General features: G+C 46.1%; 1 protein-coding gene across 5 annotated transcripts in view; it reads right to left on the bottom strand.

The window, feature by feature from the left end:
* kdm4c (lysine (K)-specific demethylase 4C) overlaps positions 1-12,503 on the bottom strand; it is a 51,764-nt gene extending 39,261 nt beyond the window's left edge. For 2 of the 5 annotated variants that reach the window (XM_047364914.1, XM_047364917.1), the window contains exons 1-4: positions 12,207-12,501; positions 10,378-10,544; positions 9,969-10,144; positions 9,075-9,189 (exon numbers count right to left, since the gene is read on the bottom strand). In XM_047364914.1, the coding sequence (XP_047220870.1) occupies positions 9,075-9,189; positions 9,969-10,144; positions 10,378-10,521 (435 nt within the window). In that variant the 5' untranslated portion in view covers positions 10,522-10,544; positions 12,207-12,501. Of the gene's footprint in view, positions 1-9,074; positions 9,190-9,968; positions 10,145-10,377; positions 10,545-11,889; positions 12,131-12,206 lie in introns of those variants that run through there. The other 3 variants (XM_047364918.1, XM_047364916.1, XM_047364915.1) reach the window with 3 other exon arrangements.
* Positions 12,504-13,187: the final 684 nt, after the last annotated feature.

Genomic DNA, 13,187 nt, shown 5'->3' with positions numbered 1-13,187 from the left:
CTCACTCATGTTTCAGAGAACCGGGGTTAAATCCTTAACCTAAAGTTCTCTTTCAACATTCGTTTCGGTATCTCACTATGGGATATTTCTGCTCCCGTATTGCCAGATAAGCTCACTCGAAGACCAACAGATTGCATCTTGCATTCATGGCAATGTGGAACCCACACCCAGAACCGTGTGAGCCAGTGTGGGCCTGGTGACATCCAGTTTATAGAACCTAGTGAAGGTGTGAGGGGTCGCCCAGTTGGCAGCCTCACATATTTCCTCCACAGGTATACCCTGGAACAATGCCCAGGATGATGCCACACCACGAGTGGAATGAGCCCGCAGGCCTGCAGGGGGTGCAATGCCTCTGCTCTCATAAGCCATAATAATAGCCCCCACTACCCAATGCGAAAGACGTTGCTTTGTGAGAGGCTTTCCTTTATGTGATGAAGCCCACGACACAAACAGCTGCTCTGATTTACGAAAATCTGCTGTTCTTTTCACATATAACCGCAGAGCTCGTACTGGGCAGAGCATATGCAGTCGTTCATGCTCCTGAGAGGAGAATGGTGGTGGGTAGAAAGCCATTAATTCAAGGGCACGGCATGGCAGAGCCGTAGCAACCTTAGGTATAAAGGCAGGATTAGGTTTCAGTAAAACCCTTGACTCACCCAGAAACTGCATGCAGGACGGGTTAACTGAGAGCGCTTGAATGTCACTCACACGCTTAGCAGAAACCAGAGCAATCAATAAGGCCGTTTTAAAGGAAAGCACTTTGAGCTCAACCTGCTGCAACGGTTCGAACGGTGCATGTGACAACGCATCGAGTACCATAGGTAAATCCCATGAAGGAGTGAGGCTCCTCGACACTGGACGGAGCCGTCGTGCACCTTTCATGAATTGACACACCAGGGGGTGCTGCACCACTGTTTTGTCACCAAAGCCAACGTGACAGGCTGAAATAGCAGCCAGGTACACCTTCACAGTGGAAGCCAAGCCTTTATCCAACAGTGCCTGCAGAAAAGTTAAAACGTCCGACACAGGGCTTTGCATTACGCTCACCATAGGTTTTGCGCACCAACCCACGAATGGCTGCCATTTACCCTCATACACGTTACGCGTGAAAACGGCCCTTGCATTTTGAATTGTGTCAATAACGCTCTGGGGAAGCCCACTGGCAGCCAGATTTAACCCCTCACAGGCCAGGTCCATAGGGCCATGCGCTCTGGATGAGGATGAAATATTTATCCGCGTGCCTGCGTCAGGAGATCTCTGCGGAGGGGAAGCCGCCATGGCTCGCCGTGTAGCATCTGAAAAATCTCCGCTAGCCAATGTTTCCCTGGCCAGCGGGGAGCTATCAGAATGAGTGAGTGTTTTCCCTCTCGCACCCTGGCGAGAGTAGGAATGATCAGTTCCAGCGGGGAAAGGCGTACAATAGGGCTGGCGGCCATTTGTGCGCTAGAGCATCCAGCCCAAGCGGAGCTTGTTGCTCTGTCAGTGAGAAAAACATCGGACACTGAGCATTTTCCCCTGATGCGAAGAGGTCGACCTCCGCTCGGCCGTACCTCTTCCATATCTGGGACATCACCTCGCTGTGGAGTTTCCACTCTTTGTAGCGGGGATTGCCCCTTGACAACAGATCCGCGCCTCTGTTCATTACCCCTGGCACGTGAGTCGCTCTTAGCGACAGCAAGTGTGAGCTGGTCCAGATTATCAGTCTGTATGCCAGCTCGTGTAAATGACGTGAGCGCAGACCCCCCTGTCTGTTGATGTAAGCAACCACTGTTGTGTTGTCCGTTCTGACCAAAACATGGTGCCCTTTGATAAAGGGCAGAAAGTGTCTCAGTGCCAGCATCACGGCCAGGAGTTCCAGACAATTTATGTGAGCTGTCTGTGTTTGTGGACTCCAAACGCCGTTTACCATCATCCCCTCGTGAGTGGCTCCCCAGCCTGTCAGCGAGGCATCTATGGTAATTACATTCCTCGTCAGGATGGTTCCCATGGTAACGCCGGTGTTGAGAAAACCGGGACGCTTCCACGGGCTCAGCCGCGTGCACATATGAGAGAAACCAGGACGCTGCGGTGAGCATGGCGTGTGGGGCTCAAGCTGAGTGACGCCACCCACCTTTGAAACGGGCGCATGTGTAGACGGCCGAGTGTGATGACCCCCAGCGCAGACGCCATCAGACCGAGCAGTCTGAGGCATAACCTGAATTTCACCTGTGTGCCTCTGCGAAAGAGTGCCAGACAAGCCTGAAAGGCTTTTACTCGTTCCGCTGAGAGGCGTGCTCTGAACTCGACTGAATTCAGGGACAGGCCAATGAAGGTGATTGTACTGGGGTTAAAATGCTCTTTTCCCAGTTTATTGTGAATCCCAGAGCTGTCGGATGTAAAGTAAGCATCTCGGCATGCGTCCTGAGCTCCTCTAAAGACTGAGCTGCAATCAGCCAATTGTCTATATACGTCGCCAGACGCATCCCCCTTTCCCTCAGAGGCGCGATGGCTGCCTCGGTGCATTTCACGAACACACGTAGGCTCAGTGAGAGGCCAAAAGGAAGTACCAGGTACTCATATATCTCTCCCTGAAACGCAAATCTGAGGTATTTTCTGTGAGGGGGGTATATAGGGATATGGAAATATGCGTCTTTCAAGTCTATGGAGACAAACCAGTCTCCTTGATGCGCAAACTTTATCAGAGCTGCGTGTGTTAGCATCCTGAACGAATACCGTCTCAGATATGTGTTCAGAGCCCGCAGATCCAATATCGGTCGCAGACCCCCGCCCCTTTTCGGCACGAGAAAGTATCTGGAGTAAAACCCGTCTCTGCTTTGCTCCTGCAGTACCAGCCGGACAGCTCTTTTGTGCTGCAGGGAAATTATTTCCTCTTGCAGGACGCAAGCGGACTCTCCCCGGGCGTATGACTGTACTATGCCCTTGAAACGGGGTGGGGCTGTCACAAATTGGAGCCTGTATCCCTTGGATACAGTCTTTATCACCCAATCTGACGCTCCACACGCTCGCCACAGCTGAGTGTTGTTTGCCAGTGGACCTAAAGGTGCTTCCGTGTAAACACTGTGCAACACCGGCTGAGGGATCTGCTGTTCCGCTACAACTGCCAGCTGCGCTCGTCCCAGGTCTGCTTCTTCCACAGAAAAAACAGCCTGCTGTGTTAGAGGTAGGGTGAGAGCTCCCCCTTGAGGCCTCATGTGCAGCTGTGGCAAGGGTGGAGCGGGAGCTCCCCCTTGTGGCCTCATGTGCAGCTGCACGGCCATGTCCTGTCCTTGTGTTATTTTTAACATATTTTTCATGGTTTTTTTTGTTGTGGCTGCGCCCTCGGCTCCAGGCCTGGATGCGTGCCAGAAAACAACTTTATTGAACATGTTGTGAAGGGGGAAGTGTTTTTAGACACTGGCATGTGTTTGTGCACTGGTGTGTGCTTCCTGGCCACAGCTGCGGCTCCACTGAACTCTCGGTGGCTTTGATCCTCCTCCGCTTCGATCGGCTCTGAACGATGAGCTCCAACGTCAACGTCGGCTGTGCAGGCCGTTTGAGTTGCCTTGAACGTGGTGTTCTGAACTCGAACTGGGACAGGACGTGTCCTGGTAGGGGGGGTGCAGGTGTCTGGCAGATCCTGCTCTCCCACCCCGAAGACGGCTCCCTAGGTAGCACGCCTCTTTTTCTTTGCGCTCACAGTAGTGGAAGGGGTCGCTTGGTTTCCCGGCGTCGTCGGGGGAGCGAATGGCTTCCTTCCCCAAGCACCTTTGAGCTCGGTTTGTTTCCCACGGTCCGCTGACTGCGGCTGAGGCTGGCGTTTGGGGATGCGGTAGGCCGGTCGAGCCGCCGCTTGAGCGAACGGCACACGGGGTGCTGGAGGGGGAGGAGGCTGCGCTTTCCTGGGCAGACACAGCTTTAGCGCTTCACCTTCCCTCTTCTTTTCCTCACAGCCTTTTTGCATGGCTGCCACAGTGGGTCCGAATAAGCTCTTCGGGTCCACGGGGGTGTCGAGGAGCTGGCTCTTTTCCCTCTGAGACAGGCTAGACAGGTTCAGCCATCTAGCTCTCTCCTGAGTGACCATCAGGGCCATGGCTCTCCCGGATGCTTGGACAGCACTTCTGTGGAGACGCAGGCATAGGTCTGTCACCACGCACAACTCGTCCCACAAATCGGCCATTGGTGTGCCAGTCATCTGCTCCTGTAATTTCGCTTGGTAAGCGAAGAGAAGAGACGAAGCGTTTAAGGCTTTAACAGATGCAGCCACCGCCTTGTAACTTTTCTCATTCAGAGTGGACTGAAAAGAGTCAGCTTTGAAGGGAAGGGTGGGTCCTGCCGCTGTCATGGCTGACTTTTGCGATGGGTGCAGGTGAGATGCCAGCAGAGGTTCTACGGGAGGCAGATGTGAAAAACCGCCGGCCTCCATGCCCGTCCAGTCCAGCGCCGACCCTCCCAGGGCAGGGTTCTTGGCGGTGAGAGGATTGCTCCAGGACCGGGTCGCTTCCTCGAGGCACTCGAGAAAGACCGGCAACAGCTGTCTGCCAGACGATTTGGCTCTCGGAAGCCACTTCCCCTCATATCGAGATGTGGTAGTTTCGGTGAGGGTTTCTGGCCACTCGATGCCCAGCTTCTTTGCTGCCCTTCTGCAGACATCATGCAGGTCTGTTGCAGTTGAGTTTGGGGAACCGCAGCGGCTGGTGTCATCCGTCACCGAGGGCTTTGCAACCGACTGGATGGCATAAGGCCCGCAGTCCAGCTCGTCGTCGTCAGACCCGAGACTGATGGACTCCATTTCAGATTCGGACTCGGCATTAGCAAGAGTACTGAAACCTGGAAGTGCGGCCTCGTCTTCCCCTGGGTCAGTCAGTGGCGCGACAGCGTCGAGCTGATCACCCCAACTGGCTCCAGCCAAAAAGGGCTCTCTCTCATCAGTACCAGGAAGCTCCGGTGGCGGGGGATTGGCTACCCCCATCATAGGATCAACCTCCGACAGGCTAGCTTGGCGTGCTAGCCTGCGCCGACGAGACTTAAGGGAGAGCGGTGCACAGTGCTCGCAGCTCGCCGGTGACGCCAACGCGTCCTGGGCATGTTGCGGCCCCAGACACGAAGCGCAGACAGAGTGGGTATCTGCCCCAGCTATGAGATTGCCACATGTGCAGGTTCTAGATGGTGGCTTGACTCTGTTCATGGTGAGAACGAGTGCAAGTTACACAACTTCTTAAGTTCCGTTAAGGTTGCAGCTAGTTTGGTGACCAGTTGCAGCGCTGCTGTTTGGCGACAGACCAGCGTTGAAAGGGACTCAGAACAGTCGAGCACAGTTATTGAGAAGCGCTCGGCGACCGAGTTGTTAGCTCGCTCTGTGAACAGTTAAGCTAGCTCAAGTTACTGTAATGACCGTCTGAGAGGTGCTTCTGGGAGCGAGAAGAGGTGTTAGACTGAAGATCACCTACGTGACGTCGACTTTTATACTGGGAGGAAATCCTCCCATGGGAGCGGACGTCACTTCCGCCTGCCAGTCAAGACTGGCGTAATGTAATAGAGCTTCTGGGGGACAGGCGCTGGAGGCGTGTCCCATAGTGAGATACCGAAACGAATGTTGAAAGAGAACATCTTTTATGGCAAGGCCAAGAAGTCAGAAGGCAACAGTTTTCCCACTTAAAATTAGAAACATGTGGGCAATGTAGCCGTTTTGGTTGATATCACCTCACATCTGAATGACCTGAACTTGAGACTACAGGGCAAGGACAATCCAATCTGCGAGCTGATGACAGCCGTCCGTTCATTCACACAAAACTTTCAAGGAAGACCTGTAGGGAGACTACGAACACTTCCCAGCAGGTTTTGGGGAAGTAAGAGATGTCACTTTCTTTGTGTATTGTATTGATAAGCTGATTCTAATTTTCAGCATCTGTTCTGAAATCTTCAACTTCGGCCTCTCTAGGTACAACTGATTGATCTTCAAGCAGATGTGGCTTCACTTTCTGGCTCCAAATGAAAAAACGTTTTCAGGTGTAAAGAAAGTAGCTATAAACATCTTGACCATGGTTGGCTCCACACATGACTGTGAGTCAACTTTTGCTACAATTGAGATTATCAAGGCTAAATATTGTTACAAACTCACCAATGAACATCCATTATGTGCAAGAGCTTGGCCCTGACTCCATTCAAGCCCAGGTTTATAGTTCTGGGAGAAGTTCGAGCTCAGTTTTCTCACCGAGCACAAAAGTGAGGGAGCTCAATACAAAAGAGGAAGAACGTGAGCCTGGGAGTTGTTCAAACTGATTGTCTGTAAAACTGTTATGACTGTTGCTGTAAATCAAAAAAGAGAAAGTTCAAAGCTCTTTGTTTTAGATTCTGAATTTCATTGTTTCTAATGTAGTTTCATGTCATTTATATTCTGCTGTTTGCAAATGCAGCCATCATTTCATTAAGTAAATGAAAGAACATTGCACACATGTGCACCTACAGTATACATCAGTTCTATATTGCCCCTTTTCCACTGGGTCGATTTGGCCCTACTCGACTCCACATGGCTCGCTTTGGTGTGGCTGCCAGGTGAGTGACTCTTTTTCAAAAACTGAGCTGCCTAACATGCTGACTGTCATCAGTCACATCCTCAGCATCCCAGCCTCCATTAGATATGTGGAAAGAATATTTTCCAGAATGACCAACAAATGGAGAGACTGCTGGAACAGGGGCTCCATGGAGCTCATGAGGAGTGAACAAAGTTCCCAGTTTATTTATTTTGGTGTTTTAAAAGTTTACTATTGCACACTCCACACAAACAGATCACCTTTTGGCGCTAGTGCTACTGTCATGGGGTAGATCATACAGTATCTCGTTTACTAGGTTAAGTGTGCAATAACTAGGTTGTATGCATATGGCATTTTGTTATATGTTATATGTTTTTCTCATTGTTTGTTAAACAGGGATGCATGGAATTAAGGCTTTATGTAGCCTAATTTAACAGCACTTTATATACAGCAATGTTTCGCTAATAAAGCATTTAAAGTTTTTTGTATGACTAATTGCAAAACAAAACATACCACTGCTGCAAGGACCCTACCTCATCAGAGTCGGGCGACTCAGGCCATGATGGTCATGGCCCAGAGAGGCAGTGGTCGGTGTCCCTTATTTTTTATTTCTAATTAGCTTTCTGAATTACACACAGGCGGAGCACTGTACTTAATAACATCCTAAACCAGCTGATCACACATTAAATCACACAAACATTTCCATTTGACAGACCTTAATCGAACCAGCGTCTGCAGGAGGGGGGAGCTGGCAGAGAGCAGCTGCCCGTAATCAGACTGCCTGCTTCGGGTCAGAGGGGAGGAAGTCTTCGCTGAATCCGCAAAGCACGAATATCCAACATCCAACCTAAACCTAACTTTCCCGCGGTCAAAAGTCCGCAGTTTTGCTCTTTAAAGTCCTTGTCCTCGTTATTGTCACGGCTGAGACAAAAACTTCCTCATAAAGCCCAAAATTATAACTTCTTCAGACAAACTTTGAAGCTCTACCAGTCCAGACAGCAGCGTCTTACCTGTCCACTTCTCCCCACTCCATCATTTTATACATTCAAAACATATATAAGGCATCCTTGCATATACAATATTACGAACATTATTAGTATTTAGTTTATTTATGTTTTTATCGTTTCAGGCAGATTACTTTAATGTGACTTAATGTAATTTTAATAGCAGAACAGCGCACTACACTGACAGCGGGGCTTCAGCCGCCATAGCTCCATCCTTCAATTACCGTACACAGTAGAGCAAAACCGAGTGGAGCTGAGCTTTTCCACTGGCTAAACCGAGCCAGTGGAAAAGGGCAATAAATATTGAGAAAACATTTTTTTTAATTGAAGTGAATTAATTTGACTTGGCAGTCAGGCATTGATCACATGCAGATGTTGATACAGTACTAGGCTACTTAAATATATCCCAATAAATGGTTTCATATTATAATCTTCCGGATCAGCTTAAGCAGATTTTCTCTAACTGGACCTCTTTAAGTTTTAGTTGAACACCCCTGACCTACAGGCTAAAATGTCTGCCCATTCTTCTATGCTAAACCACTGTGATGTGACCATCAACCTGCAAGTCTTGCCACTAATTCTCAGTTGGATTTAGTTTTGGACTTTGACTGGGCCATTTTAAGTACTGAATATGCTTTGATCTTTTTATTTTATTGTAGCTCTGGCTGCATGTTAAGGCTGATTGTCCTGCTGAAAGGTGATCCTCTAACCAATTCTCAAGTCTTTTGAAGCCTTCATTGGATTTTCTTTGCAGATTGGCCAGCATTTAGCTCCATCTATTGTCCCATCAACTCTGGTGTGAGTCTATTTATTCACTAATGTTCTATATCAGGACTGTGCAGCCTTTACAGAACAGCTACACACAGTCTTATTACTAATTAGATCATTTCTGAACACACCTGGTTTCACTGCATTTTCTTTATAGGTATCAAAGTAAATGGGGTTAAATACAAATGTACACCACCCTGTTAAGATTAGTCTTTGTCTCTGTATTTTCTTTCCACTTGACATTTATATACATACCCCTGTCTGTGGGTGAATCCCATGAAGTATAATTCAGTTTGTGGTTGTAATGTGTCAAAACATGGAAAAGGTATGAATACTTTTACCACGCACTGTATGCCTGGAGTCAGATTTTGTGTAATGTAGCTATCCAAGATCAGGTCAGCTATTTCTTTACAGCCAGAGTCCAGAACCGCTTTCTACCTACAGGAAGATTGAGCCAATACATCTGATGCAACAAATGATTTTGTTGCTTAAACCCTCAGCTTATTAAATGTAAGAAGCTTTATTATGAGTCACGTGTACAATTTCCACCTTGCACTTGACATGTGCGTTATATATTAGAAACTAGCAAGATTTCGTTTCCATACAAATAAAACCATTCCCGTGTTCCGTACAGGATACTATAAACTCAACAAGCTACAGACAGTGAACTTAAGCTATCCATGCAGATCACACTATGGCCGACTATGAGGTGGGAAAAAAGCAAGAAAAACTAAGCACATGCAGGAGAGAAAGAGAGAGACAGACAGACAGACAGACAGACAGGTCAATCTACCTCATCATAGAGGCTGCCACTGACATCCGCACCATATATAGGTGAGACAAAAGTGAGGTTCTTCCAGTATTTCCTCTCGAGGTCTTCATAATTCAGGTAACGAGGTGTACAGTACCTTTAGGGGAAAAAAAGACAAGACAATTGACTTAGTTGTATAAAAATAAATATCTGTACATTTGGATGGAAAAACCCCTTTTCTGTAAAACATTAACATTTTATATCATCAAAACATTAAAAGCAATGGATGTTACTCTCCACATTTTTCACTGTTCCCTAGATTTAAAAAGTGATCTTTAAGAGACAATATCTATGTCTAATGCCTATTTAAAACAGGTCACTCTTGAAAATCTACGGCAGAGTATTAGGGTCAGACTAAGAAAACTTTTTTTCTGAAATTACAAGAATAAAGACGTAACATTATGAGAATAAAGTCATAATTTTACGAGTATAAAGCCATAATATTACGAAAATAAGACTTATATTACAAGAATAAAGTCGTTTTAATGACAGAGTTATCAACCAAACGGAAGCCTCAGCCTGAGCTCAGCAGCGGGTGTTTGTCTCACTCGTACCGTACAGTCAAGAGGCAAACTAACTTATTATTCTTGTAATGTGCTAACTTTATTCTCGTAATTAAAAAAAGCATTTCTCTTAGTCTGGCCCTTATACTCCGTCCTAAAAGTCAGAGCTCGTGTCTCAATGAGATTTAACTAAATAAAAGCGAAATAAAAAAAAAACCAAAAACAAATTCAAACAAAGTACTCAGTAAGGAAGACTTTTTTTTTATAATCTTTGGTCAGCACCAAAAAAAAAACCTGTTTGTGGAACCCTAACAAATATCTTTTTACAATTAGCATTGAGTAGAAGACTTTAAACCAACACTGTAACACTCACATGTCACTATTTGCTAACCGCCTGAACTCCTGCACACTAAGAGGCTTCTTCTGGATGTTGTACTGAGTGAAGAGCCCCGACTGGCCTGCCACCATCTGCTGAATGGGAGCGTCGATCATTAAATCGTCAATATCATCATAGGTACGACGGGGCTTCCAGCCTTTAGGAGGGATGACCTGTGGCACCAACAAAACAGAAAAGACTTGTTAATAAAAATAAAACAGGTGCGATGTTATTCACAAACACTGAACTCCGCTCTCAAAGAGAAACTTCTTAAAAGGTCACTCTGTGATTTGCTTTCTTACTTCTGCTTGAATAGATTAATAACACTGTGACACAACAATAAAGAGGAAGCAATGGTGTATACTTCTTAAACCCATCATATGAAGAGAAAAAAGTCTCTACCGACCTTAGCCAAGCCTGCACGGTGTGCACCCTGAGACTCCATGTACACCAGGTACTGGTTGAAGTCCTTAAATTCTTCCATCGTGGGCCTGAAGGTCATAATCTTGCAGGTGGGGTTTGCAGGGGAGGACACCTCTGCTCCCGCCATCCTGCCTCCTCAGAAGCTATAATCTGAGAGGGAAAATAAAGGCTTGTATAATTTCTGGATTCTTGTGGTATTTTGGATAATCTTTTTTGGTAGTATAAATCTAGAAATAAATTCTAGTCCATCCATTTTTAAAATGATTGTCAATGTTTACTTCCCTTTTTGCTATCATTAATGATGAAGACGAACATGATGATGATTATTATGACTAATAATAAGTGTCTATATGGAATTAATTGGGTTGATATAAAAATAACTTTATTTCCTATTCTAAACATTTTACTTTTTAAATCCCAAAACAACTACCAACTTTATATAAGCAGTTTTACTTTTTGTTGTTTTGAAAAGGTTTCTAATATAGTGAGATTTACTTCAGTTAATTCTACATGATGTTTCTATTGAACCAGGCCAAATTTAACCATAACCAGTTGTCACCTGTAATTGGCGCGTCTTTAATTATTAAGTTACCCTTGCTAACACAGTTTTTTTTTCACTTAATACCTTCTGCAATACATTAAATGAGTGATCCTTTTACAGTTTTGTTCTAACTGGAGTTAGAAATACAAAATACATCTACAGGGATTGCTGGGATCCCACTATGTGAAATCACCACTAGATGGCGGTAGAGTTTCAACAAATGTTTTGATTATTTGAACCTGCAGCTGCCCCTCGCAGGGTTTTGTCCCATCCACCCATCCCAATTCCACTCCCAACTTTACTGTGCCAGTACACAAAGGATCACATGGCCTAATGCGAATTCAGATTTCCTCACCCTTTTGTCCTCTTTCTCGATCCAGCTTATGTGCAATAAATGCACATTACATCCTTGTATTAAGGAAGCAGCTAAAGACTGAAACTAGATCATTTTAAACAATACAAGCAAACCAATAAAAACAAACTACAGTTTAGTCGTACACTTTAGATTTTAAACAAACTTTTTAAATCCTGGATAGCCTGCTGAAACATACTAATGTACCTAAAACAGATCGGGCAATAATCCAGGTCAATTAAATCTGTGCTGAGCTGCTCTTTGACTATTAATACTTCTGCGTGCGTTAACTCTGCTTATCTTTGTTGTCTGCCAACGCAACTAGCCAGCGAGCCTACGTTCTGTTATGATGCCGAGTAATGGCTGAACAAACAGCGCAGCTCGCCAATTCAGCTGACCGGCTCACGTAAATTAATCAGTCAATGGGCTTCTCGGATGCGAACTCACAAGACTCGGTCTAACTGTATTTACCTTTAGTGGCAATGAAGGGGAAGGTATAAATAACTATTAAGCTAACCTAGCTATAACGTTAGCTAACTTGTTACAGCACAGCGAATGGGGTTTAAATGCCCCTCGCAAGGTGGCTACACACAGGCCCTTACCTACGTCCTTTAAGGCTTCTTTTAATCGAACTGATTCATTCTGGACTTTCTGTGTTGCCGTGTTGGTTCATGACTTGCAGATTTACCCGTAAAACACACAAACGAGGACACGAATGCTCCCAGCACAAGCACGGTCGCTTGCCAACTTCAGTGACTGGCAGTGCTAAGGGTTAGCCGCTGATAGCTTCGAACATTCTGCACATAAGTCACGAAATTCAACCCGCTTCGCAAACACTCTGATAAAAACCAGGCCCCCCGTGCACGGTTCTTCCCAAAGTAGCACTGTGTAGGACCCGAGAAAGTTCAACAGATGGTACCTTGATGTAAAGAGACGGAGTCGTGTTGTTGTTTATCTCCTTCCTTGTTCGCCCAGCTGATTCACATGACAGCTGCTGCTACGTGCCGAGAAGAAGAGGAGATGCGCTCCACGCCGCCTGCGCTCTGTACTGCTGCGTCCACGGTCATGGCCGTGATAATGTAGCCTCATCCACGCACTTTGAGATCTGCGAATCAGCTGGAGAGTGGAGATATTGAAACGTCTCCATGGGTGGTAGTAACGACGCTACTTTACCTGTACAGGCCCAGTTAAAACACAGTCTAAGCTGTTGGCGAGTGGCGCATGAAGAGCACTCTGGACGAGATTCTCATTCTGATGCTCCACACATACTCACAAACACTACCCTGACAAAGCCCCCTGAAAAAGAAAAAAACTAAAATGATTTAAGTTATCAGGGACATTAAGAGGTAAAACATACTGATAGGTTAGGTCTTTGCAAAGAAAGCATTGAAAACACACAAAAGAGAGTGTGAATCTTTTATTGTGTTTCAAAGAATTTCAGAGAATTCTTTGAATAGTGACGAAGTCAAGGGCTGAGCAGTTAATATGTAGCCTGTCAGATTTTGAAGTACAGATTATAAGACCCCTTAAACAATTAAATAGCCCTGAACAACTACTTTAGCGTCATGAGTCGCCTGTGGGTAAAGCAATATTTTCTTCCAGTGCTAACATGGGTTCACACTGCAAGGGCACAGCCACCTGGCACCCTCCATTCTGTGCTGCCCTGGACAGAAAGCCATTTCGCTGACCACTTTCCTTGTTCTTGATGAAAAGAAGTGTCTGCACAGCATGGAGTAATCTGGGGATTTATTTCCACTTTTTTTCAGGTTTGTAGAAATGTGGAAATCTACAAACTGGACTTTTAATTGGTTTTCTTCTTGAAGGTTGTGGGTTCGATTCCAGCTTCCTCCTGCCATATGTCGATATGCCCCTGGGCAAGCCACTTAACCTCAAGTTGCCT

Source organism: Girardinichthys multiradiatus, chromosome 5, assembly GCF_021462225.1.
Source record: "Girardinichthys multiradiatus isolate DD_20200921_A chromosome 5, DD_fGirMul_XY1, whole genome shotgun sequence".
Taxonomy (NCBI): Eukaryota; Metazoa; Chordata; class Actinopteri; order Cyprinodontiformes; family Goodeidae; genus Girardinichthys; species Girardinichthys multiradiatus.
Note: the sequence above shows the minus strand (reverse complement) of the source record. Positions and strands in the feature narration are given on the sequence as shown.